The sequence below is a fragment of the Cnephaeus nilssonii genome, assembly GCF_951640355.1.
Source record: "Cnephaeus nilssonii genome assembly, chromosome: 21".
Taxonomy (NCBI): domain Eukaryota; kingdom Metazoa; phylum Chordata; class Mammalia; order Chiroptera; family Vespertilionidae; genus Cnephaeus; species Cnephaeus nilssonii.
The window spans coordinates 13,408,467-13,431,367 of NC_137092.1; the positions used below are offsets into that span (position 1 = coordinate 13,408,467).

A 22,901-nucleotide genomic window follows, 5' to 3' on the forward strand; every position below is an offset into this window, starting at 1 on the left:
CATCATTGATGTTTCTACCTCCCTCTCCCTCTCCATTCCTCTCTGAGATAAATAAAAATATATTTTTTAAAAACCCAAGGTGTTAAAGCCAGATCAAAGAAAAAAAAAATTTAAGGCTGCATGCAGCCTTTCACATGCCTCTGAGGGACAAGTCTCACAAATACTTTCGTTCTTGCCCTGAAGATGGCCACAGGGAAAGGGGTAAAAATGATCCTTTGTTTAAATATAGACCCAGCCCTGTCCACTGTGGCTCAGTGGATAGAGCGTCCGCCTGTGGACTGAAGGGTCCCGGGTTCGATTCCCGGTCAAGGGCACATGCCCGGGTTGCGGGCTCGATCCCCAGTGTGGGGCGTGCAGGAGGCAGCCGATCCATGATTCTCCATGATTCTCTCTCATCATGGATGTTTCTCTCTCTCTCTCTCTCTCTCTTCATCTCTCTGAAATCAATAAAAAATAAATATAGACCCAAAAGAGAAGTACAATAGAAATTTAACCTGTGCCTGCAGGCAGCAGCAATTTACAGGTTAAAGTCCTGGCTTCAGTTTAGTGGTGAAGGGCGTTCACTTATTATCTAGAAAGCAAGGAGAATTCTCTGAGAGTGCCTGAAGTGGACTCGCAGAACCTTCTCAAAGCTAGTGGAAGCAACTATGTTGCAGTGAGAGCAACAGTCCTTGGACTCTGCCAGTTAATATTTTTGTGTGTGGCCTTGGTCATTCTGCCATATCAAAGCCTCAATTTCTTTTGTAAAGCATGGAAAGAACATACGGCAATGGGTTTGTAAAGCAGCATATAAATATATGGGTTTGAATTAAGTGCTTTGTGGGAAATGGGTATTTGCCCCAAATAGACTACTACCAAGTATGCAATTCATTAATACTCATGATATACCTCATCCTGACAGATAGTAGTAAATAATAAATTAAGGGGATGAATTCAAAGAAAGTATTATCACTGACAATAGAGGGATAAACATGACCCCAATTAAGGAATTGGCTGATAGTCTTTTTTAAAAATTAAGATATTAGCTCAAACTTTGTCTTTAGAAAAACTAGAATGTGCCAAAAGGAGGATCAAGTTGTCATCCTGAGGGATTACTAAGCTGATTTCTCAGAGGTATCCTGGGAGGTTATGGAGAAACCAGGGCCCCAGTAGGCAGAGTTCATCAGCTTGTGGAAGGCTTTGGGGACCTGAACCACAGAAGGTTCCACAGTCACAAAGCTTGAAAAGCTGTTAAGCATCTTGGGTTCTTTGGGAGCTAAGTCACAGGGGTCCAAGCTATTATTGTCTCTCAGATTTATGTTTCCTTGAGGCCACTATCCCACACTTGGGAACCACACAGGTATGAGTCACTCTCTGCTACTTAATTCAGCAGCTGACCCTTTAGTACTGTTGACTCATAAAAATGTAAGGTTACATGTATGAGAGAAAGGTTCAAGTACATGGATGAAAAATATGGAGCCTATGAATCCAAAAGATCACCTACTTTTACCAGGTATATTAGGGTCCAAACAGGAAATAGATGGTATTCTCTAAATAATGAAGGGCTGTTTTTAATTTACTGGAGAGAGAGAAACATTGATGTGAGAAAGACCGATGGGTTGCCTCGTGTATGCACCCCGATCCCGCAACTGGCATATGTGCCCTGATAGGGAATTGAACTCTCTACCTTCTGGTGTATCAGATGATGCTCCAACCAACTGAGCCACACCAGCCAGGGCATGAAGGGCTATTTTTTAAAAAATGTGGGCAAGGGATGGATGGGTCAGTAACTGGAGGCTAGTAACAGCCTTAGGCCTGAAAAGACAAAGAAGGATAGTGGTTACTAGGACCTGAAAGGAGAGATTGCCCTGAGAAAAGCAGTGACCTTTAATCAAAGGCCCAGGTGACGGCAGGGGAGTGGTGTCTTCCCTCCCAGTCTTCTGCCGGAGTTCTCTATTGGCTGAACCCATCATGAAGCCAAAGTGCAGGGAGCCCATTAATGAAATTCATGCAGGTTAGTCTCCAAGGGTAGAGAATAAAATACACGAGAGAGGAGAGTAATCTGGAAGGAATGAGAAGATATCCAGCACACCTAGAGATGAAGACCTCATTCATTCCCCAAAGAAAGGTTATCTTTGATTGCCCTTGCTCAAGTACTGCTGGCCAGCAACTTTATGGAGATGGCTCCTGAATTAGTTTTGGAACAAAATTTACTTTGGGGAGTTTGAAGGAGAGGCAGCTTGGAGAATTTACATTTCCTCAGGCTCTACACTGCAACTGGAGATGAATTAAGCTGCCCAAAGTCAAGTAAGACAGTACTCTGATTAAAGGACAAACTATAGAGGGAAGGACACTACTGATTGAGACAGCATATGTATCTATATACTGAAGATAATACATAACTCGCAAAATAGGTACCTTTGTGTGTATGCAAAGTGCCTAACTCATTGCCAGACATGTAGCAAAAGCTTAAAGCATGGAAGCTGTTATTTCTATTGGCCTCTTTATATTTAAAAAAATATATATATACTAGCGTTCCCGTTGCAGGAAAAATCCTGCAATAGGGTTTCCTGCTGCACTCTACCCCGCCCCGCCTCCGCTCCTCCCTTGTCCCCCGCCCGCCTTCTCCGCCAGCCCGCCCCCTCCGCCAGCCCGCCCCGATCTCCTTCCTTCTCCCCTGGCCCCGCCTCTGCTCCTCCCTTCTCCTCCCCCCGTGGCTTGCTTGCTTCTCCGCAGCTTTGCTCCCTTCAGCATCTCTTGACTTCTTTCTACGCTGTCTTGATATGTAAAATAGCCGCCATCTTTGTTGGAGTAATTTGCATACTCGTCCTGATTGGTTGGTGGGTGTGGCTTGGGCTTAGCGAAGGTGCGGTCAATTTGCATATTTGTCTATTATAAGGTAGGATGTATTTATATATATATTTTTTATTGATTTCAGAGAGGAAGGGAGAGGGAGAGACAGAAACATCAATGATGAGAATCATTGATTGGCTGCCTCCTGCAGGCCCCTACTGGGATTGAGAGGGCAACCCAGGCATGTGCCCTGACCGGTAATGAACCATGACCTCCTGGTTCATACATCAACGTTCAAACACTGAGCCACGCCGGTTGGGCTATTGGCCTCTCTTTTAAACATCAATTTCCTTTACAATAAGACTTTCTTAAACTTCAGGACTAGTAGTTATAGTCTCTACTAACTTATTCTGTAAGACATCTTGCACAAATCTTCCATAGGTATAGTTATCACTAGCAATAACTAGGTTGCTCCCATTTCAACTTCTTTTGTGTTGAAAGAACTCTAGGTTCCTTCAACACAAGATAGAACTCTAGGTTCCTATCCAATTCCCTTTTAACTCACCCATATTCCTGATGATTTATCTCACTAGGATTTTAATTCAACAAGTCTCTTAGTTTTGTGTTTCTCAAGGCTCAAGTCCCTGCTCTTTTCCTCTCAGCAAAGACTGCACATACATTTATGGGCTACCTGCCAGACCAGACATACCTTATAAATAATATGTATACTATATTTGTTGCCTATATGTTATTTACCAAAAAGCAATTATCTATACACAGCCTAATCCATGGTAGGTGTTCAGTTCCCTAAATATTAACTTTGAAAGCTTGCCTAGAGATTCTAATTGTTGAACACAGATGCTTATAAATCCTTGACTTTGGTATTACCCTCCTGTGTTTAAGAAAGGCAACCTTATTGCCAATGGCGCAGCTTTTGCAAACACTAGTGTACACTAGATAGGGACACTCATTTTGCCAGCCAGATGGGTCTCTTCAGCCCTGGCTATCAATGGGATTTGTGCCACAACCAGACTGCTACTTGTATTTATTTAATAAATGTATGCTGAATTGGACTGAGATAGCAACAAGCACCTTATTAACTAAGAATAGCTGAGAAGCCAGCAGAGCAAATCCACTATTTTCAAGCCTCCCTGAACTTGATGTCTACTCCCACTCCCTCCGCCCCCATATCTCAGTATTGACTTTACTCCCACATCAGGCGCATAATCATTTCCTTCAGCTACTGTTCTCTCCTGGTTGATTGCTTTTAGGGAAAGGAGTGGGGTGGGGAGGGTGAGAGAAAGGAAGAAGATGTACATTTAACAAGCTAATCAAAAGCTCTCTCTAGTCTCACTTGTTTTTTTTCTTTTTACTTCATTTCTTACCTCAACTTGCTCTGCCTATTAAGAATACCAGCTGAGCCCTGGCCAATGTTGCTAAATGGTTAGCACCCCGACCCACACATCGAAGGGTTGGAGGGTCCTGGGTTAAATCCCGCCCTAAGTAAGGGCGCCTGCAGGAGGCAACAATCCATGTGTCTCTTTCACAACCATGTCTCTCTCTCTCTCCCTCCTCCCTCTCTCCATTCCGCTCTCTCCAAAAATCAATGGAAAAAATATCCTTAGGTGAGGATTAGCAACAACAAAAAGAATACCAGCTGAGGAGTAGTTAAGGAAAAGTCCGAGGGCGTGAATGGGTTAGAAGACCCCAAGAGGGGAAAGAACCCTTCCCCAATGCCAGACCCCAAGAGGGGAAAGAACCCCCAATGCCGCCCTGCCACTTCTCCCTCATTAGCTCAGCTGGACAGGGAACACTGTCTACAGTCAGGTACCACACGATGATGTCTCACTCAACTGCATGCATGACTCCCATTATAATACAAGGGAGCTGAAAAAATCCTTTCCCCTACTGACACTGTAGTTGTAATGTCTTAGTGTTTGTGGCAGTGCTGGTGTAAACCGACTGCACTGCCAGCTGCATATATAAAAGTATAGCATACAGTTATGGACAGTACATACTTGGTAATGACAAACAACTGTTACTGGTTTATGTATTGTTATTTTAGAGTAAAGAAGTTTGCTGTAAGACAGTATGCTGGCAGCAGCCTCATACATCTTATATTTACCATGTCTCTTGATTGCATCATTTTCTCTTGCAGTTGATTTTGTCATGTTTTGTTTTGTAGAGTAAATTTAGTGTAGCCTAAGTGTACAGTGTTTGTGAAGTCCACAGTAGTGTACACTATGTCCTAGGCCTTCACATTCACTCATCACTCACTGACACCCAGAGCAACTTCCAGTCCTGCAGGCTTCGCTCACGGTAAGGTGTACCACTCTTCGTATATATTTCTTTTAAATATGTTTCTATGGACTTCAGAGAGAGGGAGAGGAAGGGATAGAAACATCGATAAGAGAGATCTTGTGCAGTGGCCATCTCCCCGCTGGCCTGTGCCGCCTGCTGCCCGCGGACTCACCGTATTCATCAAATAAAGACATAATACTCCCCCCGCACCACCAAAGAAACATCGATGAGAAAGAAACATCGATGAGAAAGAAACGTCAATCGGCTGCCTCCTGCATGCCCCCTACTGGGGATCGAGCCTGAAACCCGGGCATGTGCCCTAACTGAAAATCGTACCAGTTACCTCTTAGTACATGGGACAACGCTCAATCCACTGAGCCACACTGCCCGGGGCCCATTCTTCATCTTTAACACCACATTTTTACTGTACCTTTCCTAAGTTTAGATACACAAATACCATTGTCACAGTTGCTTACAGTATTCAGTAGAGTAACATCCTGTATACGTTTGTAACCTAGGAGCAACAGGCTATACCGTATAGCTTAAGTGTGTAGTGGGCTATACAAGCTAGGTTTGTATAAGTACACTTTATGGTGTTCACACAACAACAAAATTGCCTAAAGATGTATATTTTTTTAAAAGACGTATTTTTCAGAACATACCCCCATCGTTATGTGGCACATGACTGTTCTGAGGTTTATCTGTGATCAGGGAGAAGATACAGTTTTTGCCCAGGAGCTGTAAAAAATTTCAATGACACCCTGAAATGGTTAAGACTTTGATATTTTATTAAGAAACATCTTTATTTTAAACGACAGTACAAAAGTTGTATATATAATATAGATCTGTATAGGTGTATATACACACAAATGCTCACTCACCCTTACATACATATACACAACCCTGCTCATCAGAATCAAACCCTATTTTATTAATATTCTAAATAAAAAAGTATATTTTTTCCTAAAACATACTGTACATAAAGCTGTCAGACAACCTGAAGAATGGAGGACATTTAAGAAGTATCTAGGCACCCTACCCACAGTCTTCCTCTCCTCACCCTCCCAATACCCTACTCCCACACCCCCATCCTCTGCCCCAACACAAATGGCCTTGACAGGTCAGCACACAGGGCAAAGCCAGAGGAGAGAGCTGCTATCATTATTGACAGAACAAGATGCCTGAGCCCAACTGGGAAGCACAGTATTATAGAGTATGACCTAAATTCTCCGAAACAAACCACTTCAGAATAAACAGAAAGTCTGTAGTAGGGATAGAGGGGAGTGGAAAGAGGAAAGGCCCATAGATTAGAAATGACTTATTAAATTCTAGTTCCTGGGAAAGACTCAATGAGATAAGAACAATGGGGTCACAGAAACAGAAGTAAGACGGGAAAGGGGAGGAGACAGAGAGATAGGAAATCACAATTTCCTGCCATTAATTGCTCCTACAGAGTCTAGGAATGTCACCCCACCCCCTAATCCTAGAGAAGCTCAAAAAATAAAACAAAAGGCAGCACCAGAGGCTCAAAGCTACTTAATTCAAATTCGTATTCTTCTTGCTCAGTATGTTGGCATAGGAGAGAAGAGTACTAACTCAGAAGGGGAAACTATTCATCACATAAAATGGAGACAGGTAAGAGCCTAGAACAGCAGAGGGGTGGTCTTAACATGCATTCCATTCTTCAGCTCCCTTTCTGGCCACACAGAGGTGTCTGCACAGGAGCAGGGAGGTGTGAGACTGTCCACGGGCCAGTCCGAACAGCTGCCCCAGGAGTGGAAAGGAGGCTGGTTTGTGGAAGGGCAGCTCCATCTCTACCGCGGTGGCTCTGAATCTATTAGCTCACCCGGGTCATCACACTGTGTGCTAACCAGTCTCTGCAAAGCCAGGGACCGGTGCTCCCTGGGGCCTCGCTCCTTAGGTTTCTCATTACTACCTGTTAGAGCACAACTCTCAGGGAAGAGCCAGAGCAATGTTTTTTCTTCCTCCAGCTCTTCAGTGGTTACAAAAGAAACCCTCTCTCATGCATTTAATGAAATAAAATATATCCAGGTTATACCAGGTACTTGAGAGCTGAACCTCAAATAAAGAGAAAAGTGAGAAAATACATATACATTTATAAACATACACACTAATATACACCCAGCAAAGGGGCATTAAAAATGCCCTGGTCTTGCCCCGCTGGCGTGGCTCAGCTGGTTGAGCGTTGTCCTGTGCACCAAAAAGTTGCTGGTTTGGTTCTGGGTCAGGGCACATACCTGGGTTGTGGGTTTCATTCCTGATTGGGGAAGCATATAGAAAGCAACCAATCTCTCTCTCTCTCTCTCTCTCATTCTTCTTCTCTCTAAATATATTCTAGGTGAGGACAGGAAAAAAAGCCCTGGCAGGAGGAGGAGACCAATCCATGTTTCTCTCTCTCTCAAAATCAATTAAATATATATATATATACACATACACACACACACACACACACATACATACCCCTGGTCATATGATACCTAATTTCAACTGGAAAGCCCTCTGATGAGTTCCTTCTTTTATATCAGTATAAAGAAAGAAAGTAATTTTGTATACCATATATTTCTAACATTATTGAGCAGACACACGAATTTTAATAATGCAAGGGTAAGGCTGAAGAAAGGGGAAAGGCAAAGCCAAAAGTAACTGAACACAGATCTGACAGAGAAAAAGACCATCCTTTAAGGCACTGAATTAAAAACATAGAAAACCTAAGGCCAAGTTTCCCAATATTTCAGTTAAAAGACCTCAACTCTGGCATTACAATGAAGAGATCCCACAGAGGTAGCGATAGGAAGAGAATGTACACTTATACACTTATAATTTTCCTGAAGTTAGGAACAAGAACAGAAATGATTTATTTTTTTCTCTACTTGAGGGGTAGGCTTAGGATCAAAATGCAAAGGTAGAGTGTAAAAGTCCTATATTAATACTGATATCATTAAAGCAGCTTTATTTTAAAGTAGGCAATCATCCTAGGCTCCAGGTTCCTTCTATTCAAGTACCAACTCTGAACTACTTGACGGTTATTTGATTCTCTGTAATCCAACCGTGCCAAAGGCCAGTTGAAATCCCCTAACCCAGAAAATCTAGCAACATTTTCCCAATTTCCATGGTTGATCCCGAAAGAAATGCAAAATGATAAAATGGTATTGCCATTAATGCATTTAGTGTTTAACTTCTAACTACTTCAAGGGATCCTGACTTACCATTCTCTCTACAGCAATACAACTGGAGACCAAATCTTATTTCCCTTCTCTGGGATGTTAAAAGCTCTATTCCAAGTAAATAAAAACAAATACCTTTTTGCTACCCACCCCTTTCCAGATATTTCCCTTCTCTCTCTCCCTATTCCAACCCAATCTAAGAGACCTCATCATAAAAAATGATTTGGGCTGTACTCAATAGTTTGTGTGTAGGAATGACAGACAGCCTGCTACAGAAAGATAAGAACAGATAAGCAGTTCCCCAGAACAGCAGGGACTCTGTCTGCTCAAAAGAGAGTGTTGGATGGAAGCTCCCCACTGCCAATCAGAAGCTACCTAGAGAATGAGGTGGCTAGACCTGGATATCTTCTGCCGTGTTCACCTCCACCCCATAACAGGGCAGGAAAAAAAAGAAATTAAATTCAACATATACACTAAGAACATAAACAAAACACATCTAAAATGACACTTGATGCATCTATAGTTAAGTTAAGGCTCTGAAATGGCACACAATAGCAGCTTATTGTTAGCACCTGGTTCACAAAAGGACAGAAAAAACACACACATCACAAATGGAAACGGGACAATTTGACAGCAGATACCAAAATTTTACCCTCACCCTTACCTAGCCTCCTCCATTGCATTTCTCCATCATCCCCAACAGCCCAGAGTAATCTCTGGCCACTTGGGAAATGCTTGGTACTCAAATCCATTGGGAAAACCAAGTTAAGGTGGCTAGTCATCAAGATTAATTTCAAAACTGACATTTTTGCCTAGAAGCCTCTAATAGCCAATTCTGTTTGTGAAATTTGTTTTGGGGAGTTATGTTTTCAGTTTATTTTGAGCCCCAAATGATTTTTCACCTCTGGAAAATTGTGGCAAATTACTTCACTAATCAAGGTAAAGAGAACCCTATTAACTGTCAAGTTTTATTCCAAATTAAAAATGTATGTTTTCCGTATGATCACTAATTAAGAAAACCATTTCCTGAACAGTCATTCAAATGTTTACTTGGCACATCTCCCTCTGGTTTCTTCTTGTCATTTACAACAAAGCAAGCAAGCAAGTCAAGAATGATGGGGGCCCAATTCCTCTGTAATGTAACCTCTCCACCACCTTTCTCTCTCCATCTATATTTACCTTTCTTTTGAAAAATCTCCAAGCTGGCACATAAAGAATCCAAGCAATGAAACACTTTTCAAAAGTGTCTAGGCAGAGGGAGCAGGCATAGTGGGAGAGAAGGGAGTAAGGCAGATGAAGCATCTAGCCAGCATCTTTGGTTCCGTACTCTAGGCACCGATAGTTCTTACTCCCTTTGCCAGCCCACACTGAGCACCTATAAGGCACAAAAGCTCTCCATAAGGTTCTACCTTAAGGAAACAGGGCAATCTACTCATCCCAAATCAAATGGCAACAAAACAACACAACATCCTCAACATTCGTCTCTCTCTCCCCTTTCTTTTATTGCATATAAGAGGATACCATGTAAGCGCTACAGAAAGGCACATTTAGAAAACTCAACAAAACTTTATAAAATTAAATGATTGCTATAAAAGCTTGATGTTACATAAATAAATGTTTGGAAGCAAGTTGTTCTAACAACAGACTATCATCCTGATTGCAATTTTGTAAAATCCAGCCAGAGCAAAGTTTGTATCTCAACACCAGATTGCTTCATAACCCCAACGAGCCTCTTTCTGGCCACTTTCCAGCATTGTGAAGCACAGCCTGGAGGGTTTTGGATTTATATACACTTCTTCACATGAACGACTTTTCCTTCCAGTTTTAAAAAATTATATTTCAGTTTCTTAAACTGGCAGCTGAGCTATGGACACACAATGAATTTAGTCAGGCAATCACAAATTCTTTTCAGTGAAATTAACTGAATAGTGGGGATCGTTTGCTCCTTTGGAAGTGGAATATATTCCTTTCTCTTCCCCAAAGCTGGCTCCTAACCTCCCTCCAAATTAGTTTTCTTCTGTAACAGACATACATCATAAATCTAAGGCAAATTTTCAGGTCACTTGATGGTGCAAGTATTAAAGGATCTGGGTGGGTCTATATTAGGAATGTTACCTTAGAAAAATCTTTTGACAGAAAGTACTAGTAAAATCTTTTGATAAAAAGTCAGTTATTTCAACAACCAACCAACTTACAACATGCAGCGTTCTTTTACCTCTATGCTTAAAGCAATGATGTAAGCTGGGAAATTTGGTCCTTATTTTTTTGGCCTCTCAGAAGAAGTGTTCCCTAAATTTGGCTTTGATTTTTCCAGTTGCATAGAGAGCCTTCCTGAGCCCAAGCATTATACCCTGCTATACTTTTCTTCTTAAGAAAATTCTTAATTTTTAAACAAGGTTTGTCCTCTGTTTTCTTTTAAAAAGAGGAAAAAAGTGGACATAGTACAAATTGTGGCCCTTGTACATTAAGATGAAACAGTTTCTATGGAAACTCCACGATGAGGCTCTGTGGTCCCTCCTGCCCCAGTCACTTCCATCTCTCTCTCTTCCATCTCCCCCTCTGTGACTACTACAGCATCTACCTCAGCCACCTCTTCAACCATGGTGAAGTCAACTCCATTGGGCTGCTGCCGGGCCATGGCCTCCAGCTTGAGGCGGTACTGTTCTGCCTCCTGCTCTTTCTTGAGGAGCTGGTGTCGGTATTCCTGGGCTCTTCGATTGGCCTCCTGGAGCTGCTGCTGTAGTAGCTCTCTTTCCGTGCCTTCCTGTGAAAGTAAACCACATCACCACCCGCTCAGAATTCCGGATCACAGTGTCCAGAGAGCACACAAAAATAAAAGGGTTCAGGCCTTACAAGTTTTGGCTTTTGGTTCTTTCCCTTCTCTTCTCCCCACACTGCTGAAAACATTACCTTGTTTTCCTCCCCACTGTGTGTCATCTCTTCTACCCTTGGTTTCTTAGTCAATGGCAACTTCTCTACTTCTTCCTCCTCTTCTTCTTCAATGATAGTCTCCTCTGCAACCTGACCAGCAGGTACAGTTAGAACTACAAGCCAAAGGACACCAATTGAAGGTGATGAATACATTGTAAAACAAAGAGGTTTTGCTTGTTTCAAATTAGAAAATAAACTGAAATATATTCTCTGATATCTTATTTTTCATACGCCTTTGGCTTTTAGAATCAGCAGGTAAATCATGGCCCTGCAGAGAGAAATAGAAAGGATTAGAGAGGCACTAAGAAGGTCTCTGAAAGGAAAGGTAAAGATGGACAGGTGTGGAAGCCATGCAGTTAAGACCCAGGTCTGAGACTCTTATATAAAGATGTCAGGAACTATGACCAATTCGCTTATAATTCTGTAGGAATAACTTGTCTAAAGAAGGCCTGATGTCTTCACAGAATTTTTTTTTTTTTATTAATCCTCACCTGAGGATATTTTTTCCATTGATTTTTAATGAGAGTGGAAGGGAAGGGGAGAGACAGAGAGAGAGAGAGAAACATTAATATGAGAGAGATTCATCAATTGGTTGCCTCCTGCATATGCCCCGAGTGGGGCCGGAGATTGAGCCTGCAACTGAGGTACATGCCCTTGACTGGAATCGAACCTGGGACCCTTCAGTCCACGGGCCGATGCTCCAATCCCTGAGCAACACTGACCAGGGCATCCCCATGACTATTTTGTAACTACCAATTTGTGTTTCTTAGTCCCTTCACTTCTTTCACCAGTCCCCCAACCCTGCTCCCCTCTGGCAACCACCAGTTCAGCTCTCCTCTGGCTGGGAAGCACACTTGCCCTTTCTACTGAAGACTAAAGATCGCAATTCCCTGGCTAGAGCTGAAACACTGAAAAGGAGCAGAGAAGCAGGTTGGCACAGAGTGGAGCAGATCAGAGATGCCTCGCTGGAGAGGGCTGGCCATGGGGCTGCCTCACAACTGTGCTGATTTCACAGCATTGCTGTATCAGAGCTGAGCTGTTCCACAGCCGTGCTGTTTTCACAGCCATGCAGTATCACCACTGAGTTGTGTGCTCTGAATAAAGTTTCCTTCTTCACTGCATCCCAAGTTGAGGATTCCTGTTGGCGATGAATTGGCTCCAACAACCATCATGTGACAACATGATATTATAATGGTATCTCAGTGCAGTATTTATTTGCATTTCTTATACAGATGAAGTAGGCTGAACATATTTCCATATTTTTAAGAACCATCAGTATTTTCTTTTCTGTGAGCTACTGGTTCATATTATTTGCTCTTTCTACCAGATTACGGTTTTTACTTACAAATTTTATTATATATTAGAGAAATTCGCCTTTGCCAGCCTGGTTTCTGTTTCTTTTTTTGGAGCTTCTTTGCCCCATCTGGCACCTGGCATTCTCCCATTCCTACTACTTGCCTTAATACCTCATTTTTAGAGGAAAATTGAGTGTCTAAAATATCATTCTTTTTTTTTAAATCCTCACCTGAGGATATTTTTTCCATTGATTTTTAGAGAGTGGAAGAGAGAGGGAAAGACAGAGAGAAATATCAACACATCGATTGGTTGCTTCCTGCATGAGTCTTGACCAGGGTCCAGGCCAGAGAGGAGACTGCAACCAAGGTATGTGCCCTTAACTGGAATCAAACAGGCCGACACTCTATCCACTGAGCCAATCTGACTGGGGCTAAAATATCTTTTCATAAACAACTGTCTAATGGGATAACTCACCTTGCTGTCCATCTTGCACAGTTACAATAAATGGCTGGCCAATGCCTCCAGTAGGGATTGCAGTTTGGATATTACCCAGAGGCACTCCGTCAGTCACTATGGTGATCACCCTCTGGCCTCCACTCCCCACCACTTGCTGGATTGATGAGTCAACAGAATTTCCTTCTATGATTTCCTCTGAATTAGCTAAAGATGACAAAAGTAAATTTAAAATTTTAGCTCTTTAAAAAATCTGAGTATAGCAATTTCAGCCTCCTTGAAATTGATAATATTGAGTATAGGAAAACTAGAAAAAAAATTAGATTTAGCAATACACAAAAGCAAGCTCTGACAATGCTAAGTCGGAGGAGAAAAGAAATACAGAATGCATTAAACATATTTTCTAAAATGTCTTCATTGAGATGTTAATAGCGTTCACTAAAGATGGGTTCTATGTACTAATATATTCTCAAAATTCTGGTTTAAATATGTTTAGACTTTTTTGTTTGTTTTGTGGGAAGTATCAGAGACCCCAACAAGCTAATGAGCACTGGGATTCTCCAATATGGGATAAGATATGCTAAGTTTCCCCAACATATTTGATCTTAAAACTCTCCCCCGCGCCCCCCCCAGGAGGTATCTTGAAAGTCTAACTCTATGAAGCTCAGAAAAATAACTATAAATTAGAGTAAATCTATTTCTAGAAGGAAACAGAGACATTTAATAGTGAATTAACAATATGTTAAGTAGTCAGATCATTAAAACAAACAAAAATGAGAGGTGGCTTCTTCTATCTGACAGATCAATAATATTGATAGCAACTAACACTGACTCCTTACTATGTACCAGAACCTTCCTAAGAAGTTTACATGTATTACATTGGGTGAAGATTTTTAGTTGCTTAGTCAATGTCCCCAATAACTATTAGGGGAAACAGTTCCTGCCACAATGGAATTCCTCTATCTAAAGAATCACAAGTAGAACTTTGCAATAAGTGGGGTATGGACTATCCACAGGAGCATATTCATGTAATTCAATGGAAATAAAGCATTCATACCCCTTAGAAACAAGAACAGTTAAATGTTAATAGATGAAAGGCCTTGATAGATATAATCTAATCTAACCATCCTGCTAGAAACAAGGAAACTGAGACCTGAAAAGGGGATTTATTCAAGATCAAAGAAAACAAGCACAAATTTAAATATATTGTTCTCCTTCTGCCACGGTGCTCACCCATACACATCTGAGTAGAGATCTTTTCGACTGCTGCCAGTTGGAAAAACAGGATTGGAAGAATGTTTCTCACTACCCAAATGTCAATGGCAGAAAGAAATCAGAACAAACTGCTTTCATTTTGGATGGAGCGCTCTGTAGAGGGTTCCAGAAAGACTCCCAAATGACTATTTCGCCATACCTATAACTATCTGCCTCTACCTACACAAAGCCCTCAGCCTTTTCCCAATAGACCACTATCTCTAACCAGCTGACTTGAAATCCTTTTGTTTTAAATAGCAGAAGGGCACTGTATAGCATGTATTTGCCCAATTCCATTGGAAATACCAAAATAACATCTCCAGGGGAAGAAAACCCAAGCCAACCTGAAATGCAGAGGCTATGACAGTGAGAGAGGCCATCCCATGCATACTGATGCTTTAATAGAATACAAGATACCTAGGCTGCTGCTATTTTGAATCATTCTATGATAGCATCAGTCACACCATAACAGAGTATTTCCAGAAAGTCTGCTAATATAAGACTAAATATTTCAATCTGAAGCAACTGGAGTCAGAGAAAACAAACTTCAAACTGCAAAAAAATAAAAAAATAAAGGAATAATTTAGTCATTCTCTGATAAGATCCAGCTGTCTGATTATAGCACTTAGTGATTTTTCTTTCTGATGCTCCGTGACTCTACATCCTTTTTCCTAGCTGTCTCTAACCATAATTCTTTATTATTTCACACAAAAGAAATCTGCTGGAGAGTTAAAAACAAAAGAAAAATGGTGATTCAACCAGCAGCTATCCCTTACCTACCTGTGGCTCTGTGTGAGTTGGAGAGGGGAGCTGATGCCTCAGCAAGAGCTGCAAGGGTGGCCAGCACTGAGGTGGTGGAATTTGAGAAGTGTACTGTTGAGGAGGCATGGGGGTCACCTATTTCAGTAAAAAAGGCAAATGAGGTCCAGCAAAGAGAATAAAATCAAGATGAACTAAAATGAATTGAGATGCCTTATTAAATCAAAACCTCAGCTTTTCGCTTGGTTTGTGTAGCTCAGTGGTTCAGCGTTGATCCATGAACCAGGAGATCACGGTTTGAGTCCACGTCAGGGCACATGCCCGGGTTGTGGGCTTCATCCCCAGTAGAGGTTGTGCAGGAGGCAGCCAATTGATGATGTTTTTCTCTCACTGATGTTTCTATCTCTCTATCCTTCTCCCTTCCTCTCTTTCTAAAAATAAATAAAAACATATATTTTTAAAAATAAAAGCATTAAAGCCCTATCCGGTTTGGCTCAGTGGATAGAGCATTGTCCTACAGACTGAAGGGCTCCAGGTTCGATTCCAGTCAAAGGCACGTACCTCAGTTGCAGGCTGAATCCCCCACCCTGGTCAGGACTTGTGTGGGAGGCAACCAATCAATGTGTCTCTCACATGGATATTTCTCTGTGCCTCTCCCCCTCCCTTCCACTCTCTCTAAAAATCACTGGGAAAATATCCTTGGGTGAGGATTAACAAAAACAAACGAACAAAAAAGAAGCATTAAAAAAAACCCGTTATTTGTAAAATATTTAAAAATACTTGAAACTCTTATATAACACTCTTTTTAATAAATCCTCCCACAGAGTAAAGAATCTTCTTCTGATATGATTACTCTAGGTAACCTAACTTATTCATAAATTTTAGAAGAATTTCCTTTAAAAGGTAGATTACTTATATAATACTCCTCATAGCTGCAAACTATCGTAAAGCTTTTGGATGATGACTGTGGGAGTGGAGCTAAAGGTAGAGATAGTGATGATATCTCTAAAATACTCAGGGAACCAGCCAAAACCGGTTTGGCTCAGTGGATAGAGCGTCAGCCTGAGGACTGAAGGGTCCCAGGTTCGATTCCGGTCAAGGGCACATACCTTGGTTGCGGGCACATCCCCAGTGGGGGGCGTGCAAGAGGCAGCTGATCGATGTTTCTCTCTCATCGATGTTTCTAACTCTCTCTCTCTCTCCCTTCCTCTCTGTAAAATAAATAAATAAATAAATAAGTAAAATAAAATACTCAGGGAACCAAATGGTTTGGGAAGAACACAGTGCTTGACCTCCAAAAAGGAGCTTATGTCTATTTAATTATTTCTTGCAGAGCAAGATCCAGCCTTTTCTCTATTTTTTCTTAGTTCATGCTTTTCTCATCATTCAGCCTATCATAACAAATGCTGGCTTAAGAACTAACAAATGGTCTGGCTGGTGTGGCTTGGTGACTGAACGTCAACCGATGAACCCAGTGGGGGGGGTGCAGGAGACAGCCGATGATGATTCTATCTCATCATTGATGTTTCTATCTCTCTCTCCCTCTCTGATATATATACACAAATGATCAAAACAAAAAACTAACAAATGAGCCCTAGCCGGTTTGGATCAGTGAATAGAGCGTCGGCCTGCGGACTGAAGGGTCCAGGGTTCAATTCTGGTCAAGTGCACATGCTCAGGTTGCGCTCGAACCCCAGTAGGGGGTGTGCAGGAGGCAGCTGACCAGTGGTTCTCTCTCATCGTTGATATTTCTCTCTCTCTCTCCCCCTCCCCCTTCTCTGAAATCAATTAAAAAATACGTGTGTGTGTGTGTGTGTGTGTGTGTATATATATATATACATATATATATAACATGAAAAAAATAAGGTACAAGTGATTTTTAAATATATGTACATTTGTACATTCATGGAAGTTGGATTATATGTGACAGTAAGTCACTAGCAATCAAAAAACAAGGCCACAATTAAAACACACACACGTGTGGATGCAAACACACACACACACACACACACGCCACCCAACTACAGAATAGCTGTATAGAACTGTTTCATAAGAAAAGCATTATATATGATTATTCCAACCTAAGGTTACTCTCTCCTTAAGAAAAAAAATCCTCACCCAAGGATGTGTTTTTTATTGATCTTTAGAGAAAGAGAGAGAGAGAAACATGGATGTGAGAGAAAAACATCAATAGGTTGCCTCCTGTACTGGTGATAGAACTGCAACCTAGGTATGTACCCTGACGGGGAATCAAACCTGTAACCTTTTGGTGTGTGGGACGATGCTCCAACTAACTGAGCCACCAGGGCAGGATGGTAGTCTACCTTTAATTCAATAAAAATGAATATTTGTGAAAAATCAGGTTTAATGTTCTGACATACACAATTGAAAAGAAATAATTCAAATGACCTTTAGACTTATCTCAGGGAGTTCTAGGAAAATAAAGTAGTTTATTGTTTAATAATGTTAATTGTTTCCTTTTCCTCAATATTAGACACAACATCAAATAAAGTAAAATGTGCACAGATACTATTGTTTTTGGAAGAGAAATGTTATTATCAGTGCCAATTCTTGTTACCTATTCAAAATGTCACATATAAATAAACTCTTCAGACCAGGATTTAGGGGAGTGTGCTATGGTGGCTCAGTTAGTTGGAGCATCGTCCCACACACCAAAAGGTTACAGGTTTGATTCCCCGTCAGGGTACATACCTAGGTTGCAGTTCTATCACCAGTACAGGAGGCAACCTATTGATGTTTAGACAATCTCAGTAAGTTAGTGAAAACTAGATCCAGAAAAACTAAGTAATTTGCCCAAGGTCATGCAGCTAGTGAATATCAGAGCCCTGATTAAAATCTAATTCCATTAGATTCCGAGCCTGTACTCTTTATGAACCAATTTAAAACTATTTATATTTGACTTTGGAGTACATCTTGTGATTCTACAGAAACAGGAAATTCATCTTCATAACTGTTTTGTCCTGATTAATGTTTAAATCAGTCTGCCCTCCTAAATCACTGCAGTTTGTTGGTAGCACTCATGATGACTCATAACTTTAGTCACAAATGGAAAATTGAAAGCAAACTTTGTAATCTGGATTTTTTTAAAATATATTTTTATGGAGTTCAGAGAGGAAGGAAGAGGGAGAGAGCGATAGAAACATCAATGATGAGAGAGAATCATTGATCGGCTGCCTCCTGTACACCCCCCACTGAGGATCTAGCACGCAACCTGGGCATTGTGCCCTGACTGGGAATCAAACAGTGGTCTCCAGTTGGGCTGTCATCTGGATTTTGGTATCAAAAACATCTATCAATATGGTACTCCTAGGATACTATCAGTTAATTCTTAAAAATATTACTGGATGAAAAAGAACATATTACTTGTTGATGGGAAATAAGAAGTCCACCCACCATTCAGGTAAAGAAAATCCTTTAACCCAGATGAATAACACAACCTGAATATGTCTAATAACTTTTCTTTTATCTGTACTGATTAAGCATCAAGTAGGCCAGTCCCCTAAAGGGGAGAGCTAGGTAGAACTGCTTCATGGTTAAGATGACATCAGAGAGATCAGCTTTATTATGCGATAGTTTAGCAATTTCGATTTGCAGTTGTCAACATATGGAAGAGAGAAAGAAGAGCAGTTTGTCAAAAGCAACATGATAAACCTGATATAAGCCTATGGGAGTCAAGTCTAAGACTCTCTATCCTGATTTGCTTATCATTCCAAATCAGGGTCTGAAGAATTTCAGTAGTTAGACTAAAGATCAACTCTAGCTCTTTTCACATGTTTGTGAACATGCAACATTATTGGTTTCTAAAGACTTTTGGATTATAAAAGCTCTTGTTCTAATCAGTGTGGCCTTAACCACTACAAATCCAAAAGGCTGTGAATGTTCTGATTACATGTATATGTATATTTAAGCTAAACATTTTAAATCATTTAGCTGAAAGCAAGGTGATATTAAATAAGCTGATGAGCTATCAAATGAAGGTCACCACTGCCCCCTTGTGGGCAGGACGGAGTCCATCTTTACTGAGAAGTTATTTTCACTTACCACTAGCTATTACTGAGGCCCTGCTGTAAAATGGATCCTGGCCGGCCAGCTGACCTATGAACTAGGAGGTCATGGTTCAATTCTCCGTCAAGCCATGTGCCCTGATTTTGGGCTCCATCCCCAGTGTAGGGCGTGCAGGAGGCAGCCAATCAATGATTCTCTCTCATCATTGATGTTTCTCTCTCCCTCTACCTTCCTCTCTTAATTTTATATATATATAATATAGCCCTAGCTGGTTTGGGTCAGTGGATAGAGTATGGACCTGTGGACTGAAGGGTCCCAGGTTCGATTCCAGTCAAGGGCACATGCCCGCCCAGGTTGCGGGCTCGATCCCCAGTGGGGAGCGTGCAGGAGCCAGCCAATCAATAATTCTCTCTCATCATTGATGTTTCTCTCTCTCCCTCTTTCTTCCTCTCTGAAATTAATAAAAATATATTTAAATAAATAAAATGGATCCTTAAATACAAAATATTGAAGTCTCACAACCTCATAAAGTAGACATTATTATATGTAAAGAAGGCTTAGAGAAGTAGTTTTCCTACAGTGAAGCATCTAGTTAATTAATAATTCAATATCTGAATGCAGATCTGAATGCACAATTCTATATTTATTGTATATATGCTCTACTTTACCATCCTGTCTCTCAGTAATAACACTTTATTCAACATCTTCCTTAGATATTAAACTTAAGTAGGAATACAGTTGTACAGTTGCTTATTTTTAAATGAAAGTCAGAAACAAAAAAAAGACAAGAGTCAGCTGGAAAACTTATTTAAATGAGGACACAAGTGCCTCTGTTGTCAATCAAATATTTGTAAAGAGATATTGAAAATAAGGTCAGTTTTCTTCCTTTTTAGATAGATGTTTTTGTTAAAAATATACAGGTTTCAAAAGGTCAACACCAAATGTTTTGTTATTTTGTTGTTATATATGTTCTCAAGAACAAATCAAGACTCTTATACTTTATTCAAATAACCACATGTACCTCTTTTATATCAGCATTCCAACAACCACTTATGTTTCTTCTGCTGTATTTGTTCATGTTTTGTATTATGAATATTTAACTATCTTCCTTAGTAGTACTATATTGAAGCACCCCTATATTTTCATTTTTTGGGGTCAGGTATAACCCTTCAACAGATTAATGTGTAGAATATTTTACTTTTAACACAATAAGCACTCAGATATAACCCCTATGTATGACCTTCCCTTCCCCCAGAAAGAATAAATACATTAGCTTTAAAATCGATTATAAATTCTTTATTTTGGGAACATTTTAATAAAGGTGTGGGTATCAGAGAGGGTATCTATTCATCTCATAGGAAAACCTGGGGTTCTGTTCATTTTAAGTCTAAAATAAATGCCATGTTATCAGAATATTACCTGAGGTGGTTTTGGTGTTGGTTGAAGAAACAAGGCTAGCGAGGTTGACAACTTCTCCTGACGTGAAGATAAATGGGGTGGCCACAGTCACAGGGTTGGCTCTTTCAGGATTAGCATTCACCTGATTCTGCATTGCTTCCTATAAAACAAAGTGGGTATTTTAAAGTCAGAACACTTATTAACCTTAGTTATACAGTTACTGAAGAGCCAATCCTCACCCCCAATGCTCTATCAAGCAGAACTAGTTCTAGCACACAATGTCCCAGGGAGCTCAGAGTTCTCATTAAGACCACTGTTTATTTTTTGTTTTCTGACAAGGAAAACAGAAATGCTAGGTTGCTTTCTCAAGCTTATATCTACTTTAGAAAACAAGGTGTATTATGTGCAAAAACTTCTACACAATTCACTTAACCTCTCTGGATCTTGTATTTTTATTTGAAAAATAAGGGGTGTGGCCTAAAAAGTAATTTCCAGCACTAATATTCTATGATCAATTATCTACAAGTCAATGTGCTAGCAGGAGATCCCTACAGAGAATCTATGGAGAATATTCTCCAGAGTTTTATCCAACAACTTGTTCCATTCTGCCCTGGAGAATTCCTCAGAGAATATGTAACAAGCAAATAAATGAGTGCCAGATTTTAGAGTCTAGTTTCATATGCTGCACTTTTGTTTCCAGGAATGTCAGCACAATTTCAGTGAAAAGAAACTTATCTTTATTTTATTCCTTTTTTACTTTCAAAAGCAGGGTTTTTTTTTGTTTTTTTGTACAAACAAACATGTTCACTACTTAAAAAGTCCCAATTATGAAAGGTCTCTAAACAAGGAATTGAAAGTTGAAGAGGATAACCAGTCTACAGGGAACCATCTGTAAGAAACAACAAACAAATAAACAAGCCACTGAAAATGCAGCAGAAATGTCTATCTATTTTTTCATATATAATTATCCCCTTGACTAAGAGCTTCAGCTTAAAACAGATTATCAGTTCTCTGGTCACTGTTAAATCCCTTCTTGAATATGCCTCTTCTTCCATCCTCCACTATTATTCCTTAACTCAAGCCCTCTTGGCTCTTGCCCGTCCAAATGAAAGTCACTATATGGTTCTTTAGCATTAAATCTTCTCTCACCCATCTCACCACACTCCAGATAATTATCTTTTTTTTTTAAGATGGTGGTGTAGCACAGTTGGTTGGAGCATGATCTTGTGCACCAGAAGGTAGTGAGTTCAATTCCTGGTCAGGGCACATATATAGGTTACGGTTTGGTCCCCAGTCAGAGTGCATATGGGAGGCAACTGATCAATGTTTCTCTCTCTCTCTCTCCCTCCCTCCCTCCTTTAAAAAAAAAAGTCTGATATCAATCCTATATTTTAAAAATTCTATTGGATCCCCATTACCAAAATAGTCCACACTCCTTTGCATGCCATGTAACACCCCTTACATTGAGAACCCAGCTCCCAAACTCTCAAACCCTAGCTCCCAAACTCCACTTCCCTTGACCAGTCTGTAGTCACAGAACTACTTACTCTTCCCTGAATATTCCATGTCCTTTCATACCTTTATGTCTTTAATTTGCTCTTTTTCTAGCCTAGAATATCATTTTCTCACTTCTCTTCCCATTTCTCTCAAAACTCAGTTCAGATTCTATATCCACTTTAATTCTTGCCTTAAGCATCATTAACACTCCCTATTCTGTGCTCCTGTAATAGCTGGTAGAGCCCTAGCCGGTTTGGCTCAGTGGATAGGACATCAGCCGGCCTGAGGACTGAAGGGTCCCAGGTTCGATTCCGGTCAAGGGCACATACCTAGGTTTCGGATTCGGTCCAACATGCAGGAGGCAGCCAATCAATGTTTTCCTCTCATCACTGATGTTTCTCTCTCTCTCCCTTCCTCTCTGAAATCAATAAAAATATATTTTAAAAAGTAGTTGGTCGATATCTGTTTATCACCAGAGTATTGTAATGCTTTATTTTTTGTCTAACCTTCATCATACTAAACACCCCAAGGGCAGGGCCATGTCCTATTAATATTTATATTCCTAATCCTGTTATTTCCTGATATACAAGTGCTGGCTTAAGAAATTAATGGGTAGAACCATCACAGGTAACTTTTTTTTTATCCTCATCAGAGGACATGCTGAGAGAGAGAATGAATATGAATCATCAATGTAAGGGAGAAACATCGATAGGTTGCCTTCCGTACATGACATGACTAGGGATCGAACCCGCAACCCAGGCACGTGTCTTTGACTGGGAATCAAACTGGCAACTTTTCGGTGCGTGGGCAATGCTCAACAAACTGAGCCATTCTGGCCGGGCAGCTAACTTTTAATTCTGAGATGGCTTCCTTTAATTCCGAGATGACTTGATGGTCTTCAGAGCTATGTACTGTCTCACATCAGTTGATGTACATTCAGAAAACATAAAGAGGCTTTTAATGTAGTCCCAAGTCAATTTTAATGAGAAAAAAAATTTTTTCATGGAAAAAAAATCATTCTAAAGCCAA

General features: G+C 40.5%; 1 protein-coding gene across 5 annotated transcripts in view; it reads right to left on the reverse strand.

Moving 5' to 3' along the window:
• Positions 1-5,753: 5,753 nt before the first annotated feature.
• Positions 5,754-22,901, reverse strand: part of GABPB2 (GA binding protein transcription factor subunit beta 2) — a 32,346-nt gene continuing 15,198 nt past the window's right edge. For 2 of the 5 annotated variants that reach the window (XM_079760649.1, XM_079760650.1), the window contains 5 exons: positions 20,397-20,535; positions 14,973-15,089; positions 12,960-13,145; positions 11,169-11,302; positions 5,760-11,022 (listed from right to left, as the gene is read on the reverse strand). In XM_079760649.1, the coding sequence (XP_079616775.1) occupies positions 10,723-11,022; positions 11,169-11,302; positions 12,960-13,145; positions 14,973-15,089; positions 20,397-20,535 (876 nt within the window). In that variant the 3' untranslated portion in view covers positions 5,760-10,722. Of the gene's footprint in view, positions 11,023-11,168; positions 11,303-12,959; positions 13,146-14,972; positions 15,090-20,396; positions 20,536-22,901 lie in introns of all 5 variants that reach the window. The other 3 variants (XM_079760652.1, XM_079760653.1, XM_079760651.1) reach the window with 3 other exon arrangements.